Source organism: Lytechinus pictus, chromosome 7 (genome assembly GCF_037042905.1).
Source record: "Lytechinus pictus isolate F3 Inbred chromosome 7, Lp3.0, whole genome shotgun sequence".
NCBI lineage: Eukaryota > Metazoa > Echinodermata > Echinoidea > Temnopleuroida > Toxopneustidae > Lytechinus > Lytechinus pictus.
The window spans coordinates 29662769-29683347 of record NC_087251.1 but is presented as its reverse complement, the minus strand read 5'-3'; the positions used below and the strand labels follow the sequence as shown (position 1 = coordinate 29683347).

Sequence of the window (20579 nt, the reverse complement as noted above, 5' to 3'; positions counted from 1 at the left end):
TGAATATCTTCTAAGCTGGAGAGTACATCAGGACTCAGTTATTGGCCCTTTGAGTGATGTCATTGCAGCCCACAAGGGTATTAGTCATGTTATATGATACACAGTTGTACATCGTTATGCAACAGAATGATCTTTCTGAAGGTATTGTGTCTATGGAAAACTGTGTTCGAGACGTGGAGGCTTGCAACAATAAAAAAAAGAGGCTTGATCGATCTGTGTATTTGTGTCAGAGGAGGATTTGCTTGAGATTTGGCTTATTTTTTTAATTAAGATATGGTAATCACATCACACAAACCACTTTTAAGCCAAGATCGCTTGCTGATTCATGATTCCAGTGTGCTCTTTATCACTAGAAATGAGCATAGTACATAATTTCCCCTGGGATGTCATAGTGTTTCAAGGAGACTAATGAATCCTTGAAAACGTTTCTTCAGCTTGTCCTTGTAGCTACATCCAGGCTTCTATATTCTCTTCACTTTCATCTATATCTCTCAGTTTGTTTTTTATTTTTTGTATTTTGTGCTCCAAGTAATCCATGAAGGTATCACCTCTTCTGCTTGCCTTTGTGGCTTCCTCCAGCCTTCTGCTTCCTTTTCACTTTACCCTTGGACTGTGGCCTTCGGGGTCCTGCTTTTCCTTGGAATCCTGACCCGCCTCTTGATTTGGAGTTACTCCTCCTATGAACACTCTTACCCCTGGTATTAGAATCTCTGTGAAGGTGGTTGTTAAAGAAATTACTTTGCACATTTTTACGAGCTGGATATAACCGTCTTTCATCATCATCTCACTATCATCACCACCACCACTGCAATCATGATCATCAACATCAGCACCATCATTACCATACTCATTAACATAACTATCATCACTATCACCACCACCATCACCATAACCATCATCCTCATCGTCATCATCATAATCATCATCATCAACAATCATCACAGTCATCATAATCATCATCATCACTACCATCATCACCACCATCACTTTAAATTCACATGATCATCTCACCAAGGCACTGACCATCAACTTTATCATCATCATCACTACCATCACCATCATCATTTATCCTTATGGAGCCCATTTAATCATCAGAACTAGGTCTAATCAGAAGGAGAACTGTATTGTAAAGGATATTTGTTCTTTTTGTTTTTCTTTCTTGACTGCTCTTTTCACTCTCAGTGATCTTCCTTTCAGTTTACTGCCATCCATCTTCAATGCAAACTCGACTGAAGAAGAATCCTGTTTTGAATTGAGAAAATAGAAAGAGACTGAAATTGCATTTCATACTCTAGCACAGTGATGTTGATCACAATATATCCAACAATAAGCGTTGTGGCAATATTTTCAAACCGTCAATTTCATTCATTCATTCATTCAACCATGTCAATGAAATATGTGTATGGGATTATACAAAAATATTTTGCCAAAACATTTCCGCTTTTTTTCTTGTTTGGTCATATTTTGAAGGTAAAGGGTATCAGAAGAGCATTTCTTTGCAGAGGACTTCCTTCCTACATTAAAGGTAACAATAATAACATAATGAAATCATAATGGTGTTATGAATTTGCTTGAACAACTCTAGGATCAACTTTAGCTCCACATTCACACCAGCGAAACAGACGCCAGTCCCACTGATGCTATGTCATTAGAAATAATGTAATAGATTTTGTTGATCTGGGCTCCGTAAAGTTGTGATTAATCGGATCAACCACAACTATGGAAAGCCAGCAACATCAACATTTGCAATGCAGGTTTCTTTTAAAATATTCTAGACATGCTATATATTAGGAGAAAAAAAAGTCATAACATTGATGGATTTCCATACAGTAGAGGTTGATTGGATCAGTTGTAACTCTTTTTATGACAGGGCCCTGGGGTCAGTTTCCCTGGTGGGAAAGTGACATAAGAATTGAAGCACGTAAAGGCCACCGCACACCCGACTGGTCTGCGACCGAGTGAGGGAACATGAATCGCAAGGTAGTCATAAACCTCGACACCGCACACCTTGCGGTCTGACTACCCTTTTGTCTGCAACTCATGCATGCGCTTTTTGCTTTGCCTTCGCAACTGAGAAAATGACGCTTACTACTGCGTATGCGCATTGCACTTCGAGTATGCGTCAGTATTTATGTGCGAATCTGCAGTCTGATTGGCTGAAAATTGGATTGAGCTTGTGATCCAGTTGTAAGGATTCAACATGTAAAATCCTAACGAGTTTCCTTGCGGTTTGTCTCTAACCGGTCTGCAACTCTCAAGCTAACAAGAGCTGTGACGTCACATCTCCCCTACTTAGTCGCAAGCTAGTCGTAGACTGGTCGGGTCATAGGGTGTGGGGTGGCCTTAATGCATTGGGTATTACATACAGCTTTATGCCACAGTATCTGAACAATTTTTTAAAAATGTTACCCAGCTTTATCACATCGTATCGATCTAGGCTTACAAAGATTACCTCAAAGAGCACGTATCCGAAGCCCTTTCCCATTCCAGTGGCTTTGTCTCTGATGAGCCTCACTCCTTGAACAGTTCCAAACTCCTGAAAGTGATTTCTGACGGCTTCATCGTCAATGTTGAAGGGGAGGTTACCAATAAACAGAGAATGCTTCATGTCATGCTACAATAAAGAAATGATGAAAAAAAAATGATTCATATCAATGGGATGCAAAGAATATTCCACATGAAGTGACTCTAATTTTATTCTAAACAATAATACTAATACTCTGCTTAAATATAGAGATTATCACAATCAAAGAGCATCTCAATGACATTCTTTATTAAAGCACTTTACAGATGATGTAAATAATTAAATAATGGGTATTGAATGGTTCCATGACATAGTTCTCTCTCTTCAAAACTATTTGTTGGTTCTTTCTTCCTCTTTTCCCCTATTTTAACATTTCAATTCTCCTCTTACATATTTCCAATGTGACCCAAATTTGTCTGTTTTTCATACCTTCTTGTTGTTGCTTGCTATATCCACTCTCATATGATGTTTGTTCACTAGCCTGCCATTGCTGTCAATGAATGAGAAGAGATTGTAATACACAAACATTGAAGCATTTACATTGTTGTCAATCTTTTTGATAATTTCTGTCAAACTGCCAATACTTGGTTACATTTGTGACACAAGAACAACTTTAAACTATACGTAAAGTGACAATCCAAAACAAACAGGAAAGCCCCTTTAGACATTTTGAACTCTGGTTTAACTTTGATAAATCATGGACTCTATGGGGTCACCACATCTTTCTAATTTGCTAGGTTTTCTCATGATGTAAACCATGAAATCAAACTTCAAGTTAATGCCCCCCCCCCTGGCACAAGATTCATGATTAATCCATGACCATCTACATCATGTAATCATTTAGACAATTTTTTGTGTGCATCTTGTGGCACTATTTTTATGAAAATTGCTTAAGGGGTTGTAGGGTCACAGCTCATTTTGTAATCTTGTCCTATTTTATTTTCCATAATCAACTTCAGATTACAGCATATTTTTCCTTTAACAGCCCCTCTCTTAATTACTGCTCAGTGTATTTACCACTAGCTTCAAGTGTAATACCTTTCTAAAGCAGCTTGGGCACACTTCTCTTCCTCAAAGACAATATAAGCATTGAAGGATGTTCTCTTGGGATTCAGTTCCTGTCTAATTAAATCGTAAATGATAAACCAAATTCAAATTTTCTTAGAATCTGAAAAAAAGAAGTTGGGGCAAACTTATAAAAGTCAGCATTTATGGGTATTTAACATCCATGTCAATGGGATGTTAAGTATTAGGCCTGACTTTGTGATGCTGGAAGACTTGAATATTTTGATTGTAACTTTGATCAACAACTGGGTCTTAACACAAGACTAGTACAAATACAACCCTGCTTTTTCAAATTCAATGAACGTAAGGGGATTCTGTTCACCTTATGCTGCATATTCAGATGACGTGAAGGGTTTGCACAACAGACTAGGCAAAGGCAAATACTGGAATCTGACAGTAAGAAGCCATCCAAATTTCAATTAAAAAAAAGAACAATTCCCAACATGACTCAGCCCTACATACCTGCCAACAGTTAGAAAATCTGGACAACCAATGGCCGGGTGTCCAACTACCCACTGGTGGGGTTCAAGGACAGAGCTCCTGGATTTTAGTTGAAAGTTGAAAATCGGGACAGTTGGCAGGCCTGGACCTACTATGAATTATTTCATAAAAGGTCATTTAACATCATATTCAAACAAGATGAAAAAGATGAAAAAAAATTGTGTGGGTGTTTATTTTATGATCTATCATTTTATAATTAAAGTATGGATGCCCCAACGGTGATTATCAACTTACTTTATTGCTGCTACTTTCTTTGACATGCTGGGATCAGCTACACCCTGAAAGTAATTAAAACATACAAAATTATTTATTATCATTATTCAAATGTATGGTTTTTTTTTATAGTTAAGTCGTCTGTTTTCAACAATACAGAAAACAGAAAATCACGTTCATGGAATTCAAGAAGAACACAGAATTTCCCAATACAGCTTATAGAATGGATATATGGATCCTAATCAAATGATTGGTCGAGAGCCGATCACATGATCATCGTTTCTACTGTTACATAGACTGTGCATATTTAAACACTTTTTTTTAAGTTTTCATTTTTTTATAATTGATTTGGAAAGATTTCAAGGCTAAATACCTGAAATGGATAAAATGGATATCAGAATACCACCCCTGTATTGTAACTACCAATGCTTTAAAAAGCAGATTGAAGCTAGGGATCAACTTATATGGTCATTTTCACAGTAAAGGATGTAACTCTGAAATTTCAACGTTTTTATCTCTAGTGATCTCATAAAACACAGAATCCAAATATATTTTGGCATATGAGTAACCTACTTATATGCTACCTTGGCTAGCATAGACATCTTCACTCATTACTTTGTTTAATTTTGGCAGGCACTTTAGTACCCAAATTGCACCTCTTTTTTGTACATGAAATACATTGACTTTTTCATAATGCCCTGTATTATTTCTGGAATGTCAAGGATTACTTTTGTTATGCAGAATGTAAAGTTAGATGTTCAATGAAAAATACCAGATAGGTTTTTTAGTGTGACTGCTTCTTTATTTCTGAGAACGGGGTGTTCCAATTTTTTGTTTCGGAGGCTTCATTTTCCTTTAACAATAGCTAACAAACTTTGTATTCCGAACAGTGGTTTTCAAAATGTTATTTTCTGTGTGTACTGTGTGAACATCCAGGAGAAGCTGAGAGCAATAGATTACCAAATCGGATCGATGAAGCAGGAAGAAGAGTTGAAAGACAGCAGAATCAGTGATGAAAAGGAGCTGAACAATATGCTGACTTGTGAGAAACCAGATAGGAATGGGTTTCACAAACCAAGATGTGTGAATGGAATTTGTTGTAAAAGCAACAGCCTTGAAAGAACCATGAAGACCTTTTATGCCCCATTCATAGACACAGTGGGAGAGGATCAGTATCATAGGAGAAATAAGAAATGAACAAGATGACATTGACAAAGAAAGAAATTGGGAAGTTTGTCGAGACAGAAACCGGTCGACAAGTCCTTACAACCAAAAAAAAAAAGGTACTGCCAATAAGGTTACTGATGAGATTTTTCAGGATGTGATTTCACCAATAAAAGGAATGTCGTTCATCTCTAATCTGCTTACTGCTTATTGGCAGATCTACCAGATAGAAAAGGTATTGAAGGGGGCAGTCAAGGAGCAAAAGATACCAGGAATCGTCATGATGATACAGGACTTTGGAAGAAACTTCTCTGCCAAATACCACGATGATATAAAGTCTGCCCACTGGGTGAAAAAAAGTTACAGTGCATCCAATAGTTGTCTACTATGTTGATCCCTCAAATGGCAAATTCACGAGAGATTCCTAAGTCATGCTTCCTGATGATCTGACACATGACCACCGCATTGTTGAACACTTTCAGCACATTGCACACAATTTTCTGAACACAGTCAGGGGACTAGAAGTTAAACTTCTGGTAAAAAAATGATGGCTATGTAAACCAGACAAGTACAAGAAAGCTGCAGTCTTTGCTGATGTAAGTTTTTCTGGGGAGCAGTTTTGGTACATTGTTGAAGCAGTATTCACAAAACTTTCCTTTTATTTGTTGTGTTGCATAACCACAGCTAAATTCTTAACCAAAAGACAATCCAATTAAACCGATTTTGGAGTTTGTTAAAGAAAGACTTCCATGGAATTGAAAAATATGACCTTATGACAATCTTTTTACCTGATAAATAACTTGAATATTCATGTTATCATTTTTAATAAGTTTTTTTATTTCATTATTCATGAGATCAATTGAGATTTGTGCAAGTATTACACTAAATAGTGGGACTTATGTAATAAAACAGAGTTAGAGTCTACGAAACAATTAATTATGTTAACTGAAGCATTTGAGACACATGCCTAAAAAATTTTCAACTTTTTCGTTCTGCATTGGTAAGTACACCTAACTAAATGGTATAACTTTCACTTTGACATCATTTTTGAAAGATGATTTATTTCAAAGATTAAGATATTTAAGTCACATTTTACATTGAATTTGAAAAATGCATTCAATAATTTCTTTTAACCAAACAGGTTTGACCAAAAAAGCTTTCCAAGCTTATAAGAAATTTAAAATGGCAAATGAAAAATGGCCCTTGCAATATGTTTAAACAAATGTTGTCATTTGAGCAATTACAATAAAATGATGTTTTTGTTAAAATTTATCACATTTGTCACAGTTTATCATTATTTTTTTCCAAGTTTCCAAAATAGTTTAAGCTGCAAAACAAATAGAAATCCATAATTTGGCCATTACTAGTAAAGATTAAAGTTGAAATGTTTGTCTATTTTTTTTGTTGTTGAAATTTTGACAGAGAAGGTAGAAATTACACCCTGACTGTGAAAAAGACATGTAATAAAGCATTGTGAAATCATCCCATACAAAATTTGAAAAAATTTGAAAAATATCTTGCTTGAAGATCACATATCAGCATGAAATATTTATGTATTCTTACCATGGATCTGAAACGTACACTTTCTATTGTGCCATAGCTTTTGAAGAGTCCTTTAAGCTCCTGTTCATATGGTTATATTTGAAGGGAAAAAAGAGGAAGAGAATGCAATCAATCTAAAAAACAAAACAAAAAAATATGTAGGGGAGACCGGGGTTACCGGTAGTTGGAACATTTTTGACAAAAATGGCTGTAAAATCCAAATAGATTTTATTCTAGAAACAACCAATATATCAGCTTGAAGCATATATCTAAGGGCTTCAAATGTACCCCATAAAATATTTAACTCTATTATGGTTACTGAAAAAATCCCCCTTGAACAAGACCATCGCAAACGTTCCAACTTACCCCAATACGGGGTAAGTTGGAACATGGTATGGGGTAAGATGGAACACTGCATGGTCAATTAAGAATTATACTAAAACTACTTAAAACTGTAATATTACATGGTTTTAGCCTATTTCAAAATATTTGAAGTGTGGATTTGTTGAACTTAATGTTTTCTATTATACAGCCACTCACGCAAGCAGACTGTGTAGTAGAATTCCGCATATTTGGGTGCGTTTGATTTTACATATGCAATTAAGTGTACTATCAGCAATTTCGTGTACTTCTGCATCAAATTTACAAGACAAAAATTAATTGTTTATATTTTACATTAATTAATTATGCAAATAAGCATATGAAATTTGCCCTAAATTTGTTTTTTTTTAATGTTTTGCCTTTAACTCTATTCATTAACGTAGTAGAATGCTAATCTTTGGTGAGAGTATCAATTTTCACTTTTAAAACGAATATCCAACAAAAATTGCAAAAAATAAAATTTCTTATGTATTTTTTGTTTTTTTTATTTGTATTTCTTTGTTTTTTCGAACCTTTGTATTTTCCGATGAACTTTGTCTCGACTCTTTTGCGATCGTAGATAGCATAAAATAAATCTATTTGAACCAACAAAAGTAAAAAATAATCATACATTTATGAATTTTGGTTGAAAAACACAATTTGCATTGACCTTGTACATGGAATCACGCTTTTGAGCAATTTTGGGTCCGACATGCACATACAAAATGTTGCGTAATTTCGAAACCGCGCACACAGGCATCGCAAATTTGGTCTCAAATGATGCGCAAGACTTGAAAGTAAAAAGTCAGCGAGCAGTGTAGTAAAAATATCTCGCGCGACGGCGAAGTGACCAAATTTCTCGAGGGAAGGCTCAAATTGACCCCCCCCCCCCCCCCGGTTTGATAAGGGTTAATATTGCATTAGGGGCCTACAATAAGCCTTAAATGCACACTCAGACCTAACCGATAAACAAAACAAGCATGGTATACAATACATGTTCAGAAGAGTGTGAAATATTTCATATATTTTTATTCATTATTATGTTTGGGGTAAGTTGGAACATGTTCCAACTAGCCCCTTTGATGTTTATAAGCTTAGAGCACAAAAAAGGGACTTCACCATGGCATATTAATAACCTCATTTTGTAGCTTGGTACAAGTGTCTATCATACCCCCAAACTGGCCAGCTTGATCTATAAACTTCTCTGAAATAATAAAACATTTCTGAAAGAGAAAAAAATTACTCAGAAGGTCAAAAAAACAAAAATTCCTTTCTAATCTCACTAGGCTTGTTGCACATGTGTTGTCTGTAATATGGTGGATGGCTGTTGATAATAACAATAAATTGAGGGCAGTATTGCAGAAATTTATTTAAAGACATTAAAGAAAATTACAATGTTTCAACTTACCCCACGTTCCAACTAACCCCGGTCTCCCCTATACATCATATTCATTACATACACGGCGGTTGCCTCTCCTACGAAGAACACCTCATCACTTAAGAACAGACTTAATGTCTGTATTTGGAACGCTCAGTCAATTAGAAATAAGACTGTTTTATTCTGTGATTTTGCCCTTGAACATAATGTTGATATATTTTTCCTATGTGAGACCTGGCTACGTGATGATGATACAGTAGTGACTGGAGAACTGACACTTCCAGGTTACTCTTTCATTAGCATCCCGCGTGCTGATGGAAGGCAGGGTGGTGGACTTGGTGTACTCTTCAAGTCACATCTAAAACTACGTCACCTTTCTGAGCATACACTAAACATTCAGTCATTTGAGTATGCGCTTATATCAGATGTGTCACGGACTGTCAACTATGCTGTCGTTTACAGGCCTCCACCATCGAATGTGAATAATTTGACTACAGCAGGTTTCTTGTCTGATTTTGAAGATTTCGTAGACCATTTGAATTTGAATCCTGGTAAGCCTGTTTTACTGGGCGACTTTAACGTTCATTTTGACTGCCCAGACAAACAGGATGTAGCAAGTTTCATACGGATTCTCTCATCATCTGGACTATCCCAGCATGTATCTGGACCAACACACAGACGGGGTCACACATTGGATCTTGTTATCTCAAGATCATCTGAAGGAACTGTCCACGCAACACGGGTAATAGACAATCGTATGTCTGACCATGCAGTCATATCTGTAGATGTAAACCTCCCTAAACCGCCCCCACTTAGGACGTCATTGCAACGCAGGAAGTTTGGAACACTTGATCATGACATATTTGAGGCTGATCTACTCAACAGGCTATCCGATGTACATTTTGAAGGGAACATTGATCTATTGGTTCAACAAATCGATATGGTAACAACAGAGGTGCTTGATCGGCATGCACCATTATCTACATGCTCATCTCGTGTTCGTCATCGCCCAAAGTGGTACAATGCTGCTGTAGATGATGCTCGTCGTCAGCGAAGACGTTCAGAAAGGAAGTGGCGAAAGTCTAAAACCAATGATGACCTTGTTCAATATGAAATGGCTCAAGATATGGTCAGGTCCACTGTATGTGAAGCCAAAAAGGATTATCTCAAAGAGTCTCTGTCCTCGAACTCTCCACGTGAAGTCTTTTCATCCATTAATATGCTCCTAAACAGGAATGAACATGTCCTACCAGACACATCATCTTCTTGTAAATTGGCCAATGCATTTTGCAGATACTTCACTTCGAAGATCAAAAACATTCGTCGTCTTATTGATGATCAGAATGCGGCACCTTTGGACAATTTTGCATCAGGACCAGATCCCCCTTGTGAACTATCACAGTTTTGCACTTTAACTGATGAAGAAGTCTTAAAATTAATAAAGAGATCGTCATCAGACTCTATTCGTATTCTTGGTTGTGTTCTAGATAAACATATGACAATGTCAGATCAAGTTACTAGTGTGTCTAAGTCAGTTAACTACCACCTTCGAAATATTAATAGAATCAGAAAGTTTATTGATAATGATACATGTCATACTGCTGTTAGGTCGCTGGTTACATCTAGATTAGATTATTGTAATTCTCTTTATAATGGTGTCACCTCTCAGAACCTAGATCGTCTTCAGAAATTACAAAATAAAGCAGCTAGGGTCATTTACTGTCAACCATCATATACACAGACAACCCCCCTGATAAGAGAATTACACTGGTTGAAAGTAAAAAATCGAATTGAGCATAAGTCTCTGACTATCACATTCAAATGTCTTAATGATCAAGCTCCATCATACCTGTCAGACCTCCTAACAGTTCGCCAATCAATGTATAACACTCGGTCATCATCACAAATCCCTCTTCAAATCCCCCGAACATTCAAATCAGTAGGTGATAGGTCATTTTCTGTGTTTGCCCCCAAATATTGGAATAGATTACCCCATAAACTTAGACAATGTTCTTCTATTGATGTGTTTAAGAAGATGCTTAAATCTCATTTGTTTTAACATGTTTAATATATTGCAAGTAGTGTTTCATTTTGTGTAGTTTTGTTTTAAGTTTTCACCGATTGTATTTGTTTTGTCATTTGTACAGCGCTTTGTAACTTTTGAAAAAGCGCTTAATAAGAAGTAATTATTATTATTATACTCTGGAGAAAAAAAACGTTAATCACTTTTTACTGGAAAGAGTACGCAAGAAGAAAGAGGATCTTGGGAATTGTAGATGACAAGTAATCAAAGATTAATAGAACTTATCCCCAGTGTAGGTTGTCCTGCTACAAAAGAGAGGACTGATGTCCGTACATCAGAGTAAGTGTGAACCGAAAGTGATGAAAGCAACAAAGTGACTTACATTCTTTTTTATGTTGACAGGCAGATTGCCGACGAATACCGTCCTATCAAGCACAGCAGGATCCATTGGTTCTTGCAGTGGCTTCCTTTTCTTCTTAGGACCAACATCCTCATCATCGTCATCTTGTGCCTTTCGTTTCAGATCCTTCACTTCTGCTTCCTCAGAAAGTTCACCATCAAGTCTACTTTCGTCCAAGAGTATCTTAGTTTCTCCTTCATCAAAAGTCTCTTCTTCTGATTTGGATTCTATATTGGTTTTATCTTTGGTCACTTTTCCTTTGGGTGCATCTTTGCCTGCCTATGAAGGTTAGAGACATTGAGAATACATTAACCATCACATGTTTGCCCTCCTCTTGGTATATCAGAATGGATTTGGTGCCAGCTTGATCTGCTTGAAAAGCTTGATCAGTACTGTATACAGGGAAGCCACTTTACAGTTGTTTGTCATTTTTCTATATTTTTGTTTTACATCTGTCAAAATGTAAAAAATAGGGAGACAAGCCTTCATGGTTCTTTGGCCTGTGCTGATCTCTCACATCCACTGGACTTCTATTTTTATTTTTATTTTTTAACATTTCATTAATGAACAAAAAAATTTAGAGGGAGCCAGAAATGGCATATAGAATTATATTTCACTCCTTTTTCTCCTATTTTTTTTTCTTGGTTGAGAAAATTTTGGAGAGTCCATGGCCTCCCAGCCTCCCCCATTGCACACCAGTGACCAAACAATTCCTACTAGCAGACCTGCCAACCTCTAGGAATGAAAAACTGTATTCTGTGATAAAAAAAAACTGTATTTTTCGGGCACTGCTCTTGCAGATGAAAAAAAAACCATTAAAACATGTGTATATCTTCACACTGGTTTTAACAAAATGATTGAAAAAAAAAGTTACCTGAAATTACATTGATCTATTAACCATATTTGTGTACGTTTTATGAAATAGAGGTATATAGAGATTATTTTTCTCAATAAATTACGATTTAGTAAAAAAAAACGTATTTTCAAAGAAAAAACGTACTGCCGTATTTTGGTTGCAAAAACGTACTAAATACGGCTAAAACGTACTGGTTGGCAGGTCTGTACTAGACAAGTACCTGAATATGAATTTTTAGGAATAGGGCCCCTAGTCTTCTTAGAATAGTAAATCTGTTTATATTTATGCCTAAGTTTGTACACCCACACTTACTTTGCTTGGAAAAGCACTTTGCTTTGACATCATAGAGGGCTGAAAGAAAGAAGACAGTGCTTTGGATCCCGACTGATGCTGGTCCATCTTATCATGGTCTGATCCTAGAAAGTTAGCAATGCTGCCTGGTACATAGTCGTCTCCAGATTGGTTGCTTTAGAATCAACAAATTTCAAAGAATCATCACATAAGTATACTTAATTTTACATCTTCTTAGAAAGTGGAAGCACTTCTATGGAACATTTCTAGTTCTGCAATTAGTTTCAATTGGAAATTCCAGGATATCTCCAAGACAAATTAAGGGCATGTTTATGCTTCCTCTTTTTAGGGCAGAATCAGCGTTTTAATTTCATACGTGATTAGTCCAAAACACGGTTGCGTCCATGCTTGTTTTCATTTAAACGACGTTTCAGTACACCGATCGTAAACTTACAAAAAGGTGTGTTTCAAAACGTCGTTTTGACCAGAATCAGGGTTTCTGGGGAAGTATAAACAGGACCATGATCGTAAACGTGCTTACATGACGTCATTTGGTACATGCTTCCGGTGAGATGAAAATCCACGGGCATATACAGTCACATGGTTCTAACAGGGAATTCAGGGAATTATCTCTCAACTCACTGGTTCTAATAATGACCAATGTACATTTGCATGTGCGATTATTCCTACTGCTCTAATTTGTTATCACAATGAATGTTGAGGGATTAAAAAAAAAAAAACCTGATAATAAGTTATGATGAAGAAACATCGCTGAGCAAATCCCCAGTATCATAAACAAAGATGTAATTGATGTCTTATTGTTTCATTATGTATACTTCTATACTTTATTTTGTCTTACTATTATCCTATGGCTAGTTAAGTAGCTCCATGCAATTACTAAAATATTAGAAATTGTTTGAACTTGAAGTTAAAATAATAGTCGACCATAACAGCACTCAGAAAAACTTTTGAAAAAGGGCACAACCAATTTGATAATTTTTATTATAATAGTTATTTATAATCAAGTTTCAAATGTTATTATCTGTTAAATAATAATTTTCATCTATAAATTGTTCTTCAAAACAGCATTTTGTAACACTGTAACACTGTAACACAAGGGTCAAGCCTATTATATTTGCGATGTTTACAAGTGGATCTAGGGATCTACACGAGATCGGTCTGGTAAGAAACCTTTCATTTTGCATATTTATACTAAAATAATTTTAATCCCTTCATACGCAATAGGCGTATGAAGGGTCATAAATAAATTAAATAAAGAAAAACAAACCGACTTCAATCTCTAAATATGGATTTCCAAGGGAAATCCATTCGCGTGTATAGGTCTCGCTTATGCATGTATGGCAAGGGTTTCAAGGCTCCAAGATGAAAAAGTATAGAGTCTATGTAATGTAAAAATATTTTTTAAATGACAGAGTCCTCAAGTCTAATCAGGAATGATCCTTGACAGCTGGCAGCCGTCTGTTTCGAGGAGTTTAACATTTTAAAATTTTTTTAAAATTTCTCCTCGTACACAGACGGCTCGCGATCGTGCAGCCGCCATTAGGGGGTTAACAATGCAAAATCCCCCAAGGGGCTCATCAATTTTTTGTCTTTATTTCATAAAAATAAATAAAAAGAACTGGACCAAAATAAAGACAAAGTTTATTATTCCGTTTTGGCCTGAAATGCACCAAAACGGGAAAAGGACAAAAACAGTGATTTACTTCGGCTGTCGCGCAACTCCCACTTCCTTGGTTTATCCGAACTGTATAAACATATGGCCATTGTCCGTTGAGTCCCTGTACAGATCGAGTTAGAACTTCGGTCTCTGTATTTGGTGAGTGGAGCCAACGAAGTTCAGCGGAAATAAATAGTCAGTCAGAGACCAAAGCTTTTGGTCTAGAATGATCCTTATTTTCCATGTTTCAGACTGGAGTCTCTACTGCTCACCTTTTTAATATTACTGCTGCATGCATTAAGTGAAACTCCATCCCACCCTCACCCATGGGTTCAATTCATCTCGCGTGCGAAGGATTCATATGCACCTGGTGCACGCGAATCTTTCACACCCTTTTTGCTCAAATAACTATGACATACCATTATAGCTAAGATTTCTAATTGTGCTATGACACTTACCGAATCATATGGATCGTTTGTTGAATTCTCTTTGTTAAAAAAAAAAAAAAAAGGATTTTTGCTTGATCTTCATGTAGATGCCTCCTGATCAGCGTGGATATCAATTTTTGCCTAAAGAGGGCGCGCGATATTATTCATATGCCGGTTTGTACCGTTTGTCTGCAGCTTGTACTGCTAGCTGCATTCTAGCCTCTCGGCGCTCAGCATTATTTTCTTGCTCGTTCAATCCACTTTCATCATCATCTGTCAAAAGATGGCGTACTTTACCTATAAGTATATACCGGTACATGACATGCAACCTGTTGATTTTTTTCCTACAATTTCCTATGCGCCAACGACTTAAATCGAGACTGTTCGATAGGAAAAATCGCATTTCAATTGTTGTTTGCGTGATTTCCACCGCAGTACTTGGACAGACGGAGTATCTTGGCCGAAATTTGGAGGTAAGCATTAAAAAATCATTTTTACAAATAATTTCGAATGAATTTAAAAAACTAAGCTAAGACTAAGTAAGAGTAAGAGATTGTTTTAAATTACGTACATAGGTCATACTATAATTTAGCCTAGGAGTAGGAAATATGTTGAACTTTTTGCCAATTTTGGCGTGTTTCATTCCCTGACATTCGTGTGATGAATGAAAACGTCAAAATGCACTATGAAATCACATGCGTTATGCGAGGTTAGTAACCTCGCATGTTGTGTGAGTGTCCCACCCTCTCATCTCAATCTCCATCCATACACTCGTCATTGACGTCAATGACAATGCTCACACTCGAGCTCCACTCCCCCTCCACTGCACTGTCGCTGCCCCGCTGGTTGCCCGTATCGCCTATCGGTAGGCATGCAGGATGTACCGGTATGCGCATCGTAAAAACGGGCATGAAAATGGCAAATGAATATTGGTATTGAAGTAACTCGCACGGCTCATTAATAAGTCTTGGATTCATCCTTGTTCTCGAATGTATTTGAACTTACTCTGCCTTCTTTTTCTTCTCCTTCTTCGTTCGTTTTCTCTTCTGTTTCCCTTCCATTTCTAAGACTAAGTTTAGTCTGGACTTCGCTTTTCAACCTGTCACGATCACACGTGTGGTACAGGTTTGGGGTAAAACAAGTAGACAAATAAAAAGGAAAAAAATGTTTTTCTTACCCAATCTTATATGATTCCAGCTAGGGATCATGCGCCTTCATTTTACAAAACTTCTGAATTGACCTATGTTATGGATTTGATTTTTGTGTGAATTATATTCAAAATGAACATTTTATAAGACTTGAATAGCTTAATTGATATGTAACAGGGAACCGTTCTTGCGACGGGCATTTAAGCCTGGGACTATAATAAGCAGGCAAAAAATTCACGCCTCCTTTTCACGATGATCATGATCTATTCACAGGGTCCATCCATTTCAACAGACAGGGGCGGATCTAGCTTCTGCCAATAGGGGGCCCGAAATTTATGTTCACCCATATTTTCCCTAATCGGCCGCTGAAAGTTGATTTTTGTTTGTTTATAAGAAGTTGTCCCAGTGGCGTAATGAGCCAACAATTTTGAGGGGGCTCGATATACGGCGTATTGTGCAAAATTGACATTTTTATTTCAAAAATCAAAGTTTGTGATAGATTTTTACATAAAACTTGGAAAAAAATAGGCCTGTATTTCACCCGTATCCTTTTTTCTTGGTCGTGAATTTTTTTTTTTTTTTTTGGGGGGGGGGGGGGCAAAACGCCCATGTCCTAACAGTAATTTCTTAGTTTCATTCTTATAAAACAACATGAAAGTGTAATAATCTCATAAACCCTATAGTGCGAGCGCGAAGCGCGAGCTAAAATTTTGGGAGTTTCATGTATTTTGTCCTGAAAATTGAACATATTCTTGGCAATGTTTGTAAACCTGAACAAGACGTGCATGCAACTAGATCATTACTGTGAGCGCAAAGCGCGAGCAGAAATTGTTTGGCTTGATCGGAAAGGGACGTGTTAAGGGCGTTTGGCAGTTAGCCATTAAGACGATGCATATTTCAACTATTAAATAATGCGAGCGCGAAGCGCGAGATGAAAATTTTTGACATTCCGACCTAAAAAATTGACATTCTAAGCATTTTTTCAAATCATTAATGGTATAGGTAAATAACCAAACAATAAAAAAAGAGATTTTAGACCTTATAATGGGACACCCTATTAATTTTTTGTAAATCATTAAAAAGGATGGGTAATTTGGTATCTTCCTACATTAACAATGCAAGCGCAAAGCGCGAGCAGAAAATTTTTTATGTTCTGATCTGAAACTGGCTAATTTTAGCACGTTTTGAATAAAGATCAAGCTGCGTATTTTAATAAACATGTGTGAGTGTGTTTTAGAGTTAGACAGATGCTGGGCATTCTGAATACATTTCATTTTTTATCATGAAAATCAATAAGCGCGAGCGGAAAATATTTGATCCTGTATATGAAAAGGATGAATTTAAGCACTATCTTAAGCACTGGGTAGGGGAGTTGTGAAGTGGATGTGAATAGCACTTAAAGGGGAATCCAGCCTTGGCCATAAAATGTTGTGTTGGGAAGGAGAAAAATAAATTAAACAGAATGTCGAAAGTTTGAAAGAAATCGGACAAGCAATAAGAAAGTTATAGCTGTTTTGAAATTGAGATCACTAATACTATGAAGATTTCAAATTGGCAACTGGGGAAGTAAATTATGACAAGGGGCAAGGACAACTTTCCCATAGACCATGTACTTTATTATCAGGGATTTGTGGTTTTCTCCTAAGTACCCATTCCCCTGGGGCAGTAATCTAAATATAACCCCGGGGCATTTTCACGGTAACTGACATTACACGGCACAATGTTTTCACACCTTCCATTGCATGTATCTCTAAAACAACAAATGATGGGAGCTTGCTTTTGATAGAGTTAATAAAGTGAACCTTGCTGTATACTCTGATACTAAGTTTTCCTATGTTACCACATTTTTTTACGCATCAGCAAGCAAAAATGTGTCGGTAACTGACATTACGCAAAAGGACATGCAATTTCAGGGTGTTCATTAAAATTGAAATATCTCATGTCCCTGAGTAGATAGAGAAATAATTTGAATATGTAAATATACCTCCGTTACTAGGTTAAGATGTGTCAAAATATTAAACAATTCGTTTTTGTCTTTTGGGGACTATGATAATTTTTCCACAACCATGCTGGTAACTGACATTACGGTAACTGACATTACACTTAATTTGCCATAGAGATAACACATGGAAGTCAAATGTGTGGAATCATTGCATTGTATCTTCTGTGCAGGGCTTCACATGAAAGTGAGCTTGATGTGGAAGTATACCCGAGTTTTTAGGAACATTTCAATGAAAAAACTTTTTCTTTTTCTTAATTCCTTTCTTTGATTTGAACATTTTTATCATTACTTGTCGGTAACTGACAATACACATTAACATTATCCAGTGCTATATGATTTTCAAAGGCATAATTTTCTTGGTACTTATATGTAAGGCTTTTTAAAATCATAAGAGTTTCATAACACTTCACATTTTTAATTATCAAAAGATAAGAAATGTATGTTTTACTTACCGGGGGGGGGGGGTGGGGTCATAGCAGCTACATGTTTTCCTATAGTAATTTGATATTGCATTGACTGTACACATGGATTTTTCTGACTATACACCCATAATATATTCATCAGTTTTATATTGACTTTTTAAACCTTTTCCTTCTCCAACCTCCCCCTCCCCTCAAAAAAGGCAAAATTAATAAGGGTCTCCTCCCCTAGGCTACATGTACCCCTCCCCCAAATCTCATGCAGCCATGTAGTTTTAGTGATTTCTATTCTGGTCAGTGCAAGCAATGCTTGTTCATATCTGTCGGATTTCAATTCTCTTCATAATTTGTTAAATCATTTTCTTTGCTAATTTCTTTTATAAGCTGTCAACAAAAAATAAACTCCAGCTTCTAAACTGAAACTGAACTATTTGTAAATTAGAAAAAACACCACAGTTTTAGTAGATCCATGCAACATTGATCAGAACTGTCAAATTTCACTTTTCATCTATACTTATAAACCAAAAACAAAATTGTATCACACATCCACACTACTAACAGGTATAAAATCCAGGAATTTACTTTTAGCGAGGCAATGCTCAAAAGAATCCTAGAAACTAAAAAAGGGACCCTGGAAATCCCCTTCATCACAATGTTAAGCTTAAAAAATGTTGCAGATTTAGGCAATAGGTTGGGAAAAGTACCCCCTACCCCCCCCCCCCCCCGAAAACCAAACAAAAAATTGTCTGATACAAACAATTAGGTACTTGGTAAAGTGCATGTACAAAACAATTTCATAGTAATTTTTTTTGCACGATGGGAATGCAACTGATTCAGCCCCCCTTTATGATCTCGGCCGTCGATCGCGCGATCGCAACGAAAATTGGCACGCGCTTTACCCATGGCATTATCTACAATAGTATAAAATAAAATTCTGCAGAAAATCTCATTGCTGATTAATTATGCTAATTTATGCGTAAAATCATAAGTTTGATCTAATTAATAAAATAATGACCCTAAAATGCTAATTTTTGTTTCACATACTCTAGATAGGCATCTGATCAAATTTATTTTTCAAAAATTTCAACATCACATTTATTTTCTTGTGTATTCTATTGTTTTCTAAATTTCTTATGTATTTCTTTGTTTTTTGGACTTTTTGTTTTTTATTGTTTTTTCAATGGAAATTGTCAGGGACTTTATTTTGGCCCTATACAAGATAAAATTAATTGATTTTAGCAGTAAAAGGAAAAATAATGATACATTTTATGAATTTTGGCTGAAAACACTATTTGCATTGGATTTGTACACAAATTCACGTTTTTGAGTAATTTTGGGTCTGCATGCACTTACAAAATGTTGTGTAATTTCGGAACCGTGTACCCGGGGGTCACAATTTTGGTCTCAAAAGTTGCTCGAGACTTGAAGGTAAAAAGTCAGCTAGCGACGCGGTCAAAAACATTCGAGCAGTGGATTTATCGCGAAAAATGTCGAGGGGGGGGGGGCTGAATCAGCCCCCCCCCAGTCTTCTTAGGGTTAAATAACAAGTATACAATATTTCTTCACCATAAAATTGACCACATATTTGCATTTCAATATTGGTAACCAACGTTTTATCATGGTAACTGACATTACATCTCGGTAACTGACATTACATATATTTAATGGTACCCTATTGCTTCATTGTTAATTGGTAATCTTTAATTTTGGTGTAGAATGGAGGGGTGTTACCTAGAGAGGAAATCTACCAAGTTTCATATAATATATCCTCTTTTCCAGGAAATGAGAAAAAAAAGTTCATGTTTTCGGTAACTGACATTACATACCATATCACATACTTCATCAATGTTTTTTTATCAGATGAATGAATTACTGGTGTTTCTTTCTGTGGGATTTTAAAAAGTGTTATAATAGCAAGCTAAATCAAAGGCGAAAACATCATGATCAAACCTGTTCTTTAAAAATCTGTCAAAACAAAATATGTATCAATATACTATTTTCAACACTAATTTGTATCCATACTTTGGCAGCCATTTTGAAATAAAAAATGGCTGCCAGAGTCGGAAAAAAATTTGTCTCAGAAACTTCAGGTCTTGTTTTATTAAAAAACATAAAGCATTTGACATGAATATCAACTTTATTTTTTTGCCTCTGTGTCCATCTGTGGTGAAAATGCCCCCCGGTAGTATATTGTTTTATGTCCTCATGAAAGAAAAATATAATTTGAAATAAAACTTTTAGGAAAAATGACATTTTAGCCATAATATGTATTGGAGTACATGAAAGAGTAGTCCTTGCCTTACACCACTATGACATCCCATATGCGGTCAATTTGAAGTCTCCATGCATGATTACCAATATTTACAACTTTTAAAAATTCATAACTTTCTTGTTGTTTGTCCAATATTGTTCAAACTTTCACCTATCAACTTGTCCGATTTTTCTTTTCCTTATAAAACAAGTTTTCATTTGGGTTGGGTTCCCCTTTAATAAATGATGCGAGTGCGAAGCGCGAGCTGATATTTTTATTATTCTTTTGACCTAGGACCTGGACATTCTAGGCCTAAGGACATTTTGTCATCATATG

General features: G+C 36.1%; 1 protein-coding gene across 1 annotated transcript; it reads right to left on the bottom strand.

The window, feature by feature from the left end:
- Positions 1-218: 218 nt before the first annotated feature.
- LOC129265296 (RNA-binding protein 34-like) lies at positions 219-15536 on the bottom strand. Its single transcript, XM_064102423.1, has 10 exons — positions 15429-15536; positions 12339-12492; positions 11153-11449; positions 7031-7090; positions 4325-4368; positions 3563-3646; positions 2954-3014; positions 2453-2614; positions 1138-1242; positions 219-712 (listed from the first exon to the last, which is right to left on the bottom strand). The coding sequence occupies exons 1-10, from the start codon at positions 15482-15484 to the stop codon at positions 545-547; spliced, it is 1191 nt and encodes a 396-aa protein (XP_063958493.1). The 5' UTR covers positions 15485-15536; the 3' UTR covers positions 219-544.
- Between the last annotated feature and the right edge of the window lie 5043 nt (positions 15537-20579).

What these genes read in the sequence shown, in the direction of transcription:
- LOC129265296 (XM_064102423.1), bottom strand. Translation starts at nt 15,484, where the DNA reads ATGGAAGGGAAACAGAAGAGAAAACGAACGAAGAAGGAGAAGAAAAAG. An exon ending in AAAGTGCTTTTCCAAGCAAA is followed by an intron (nt 11,450 to 12,338) that starts GTAAGTGTGGGT and finishes TAACCTTCATAG; the next exon opens with GCAGGCAAAGATGCACCCAA. An exon ending in TCGGATACGTGCTCTTTGAG is followed by an intron (nt 1,243 to 2,452) that starts GTAATCTTTGTA and finishes AATTCAAAACAG; the next exon opens with GATTCTTCTTCAGTCGAGTT.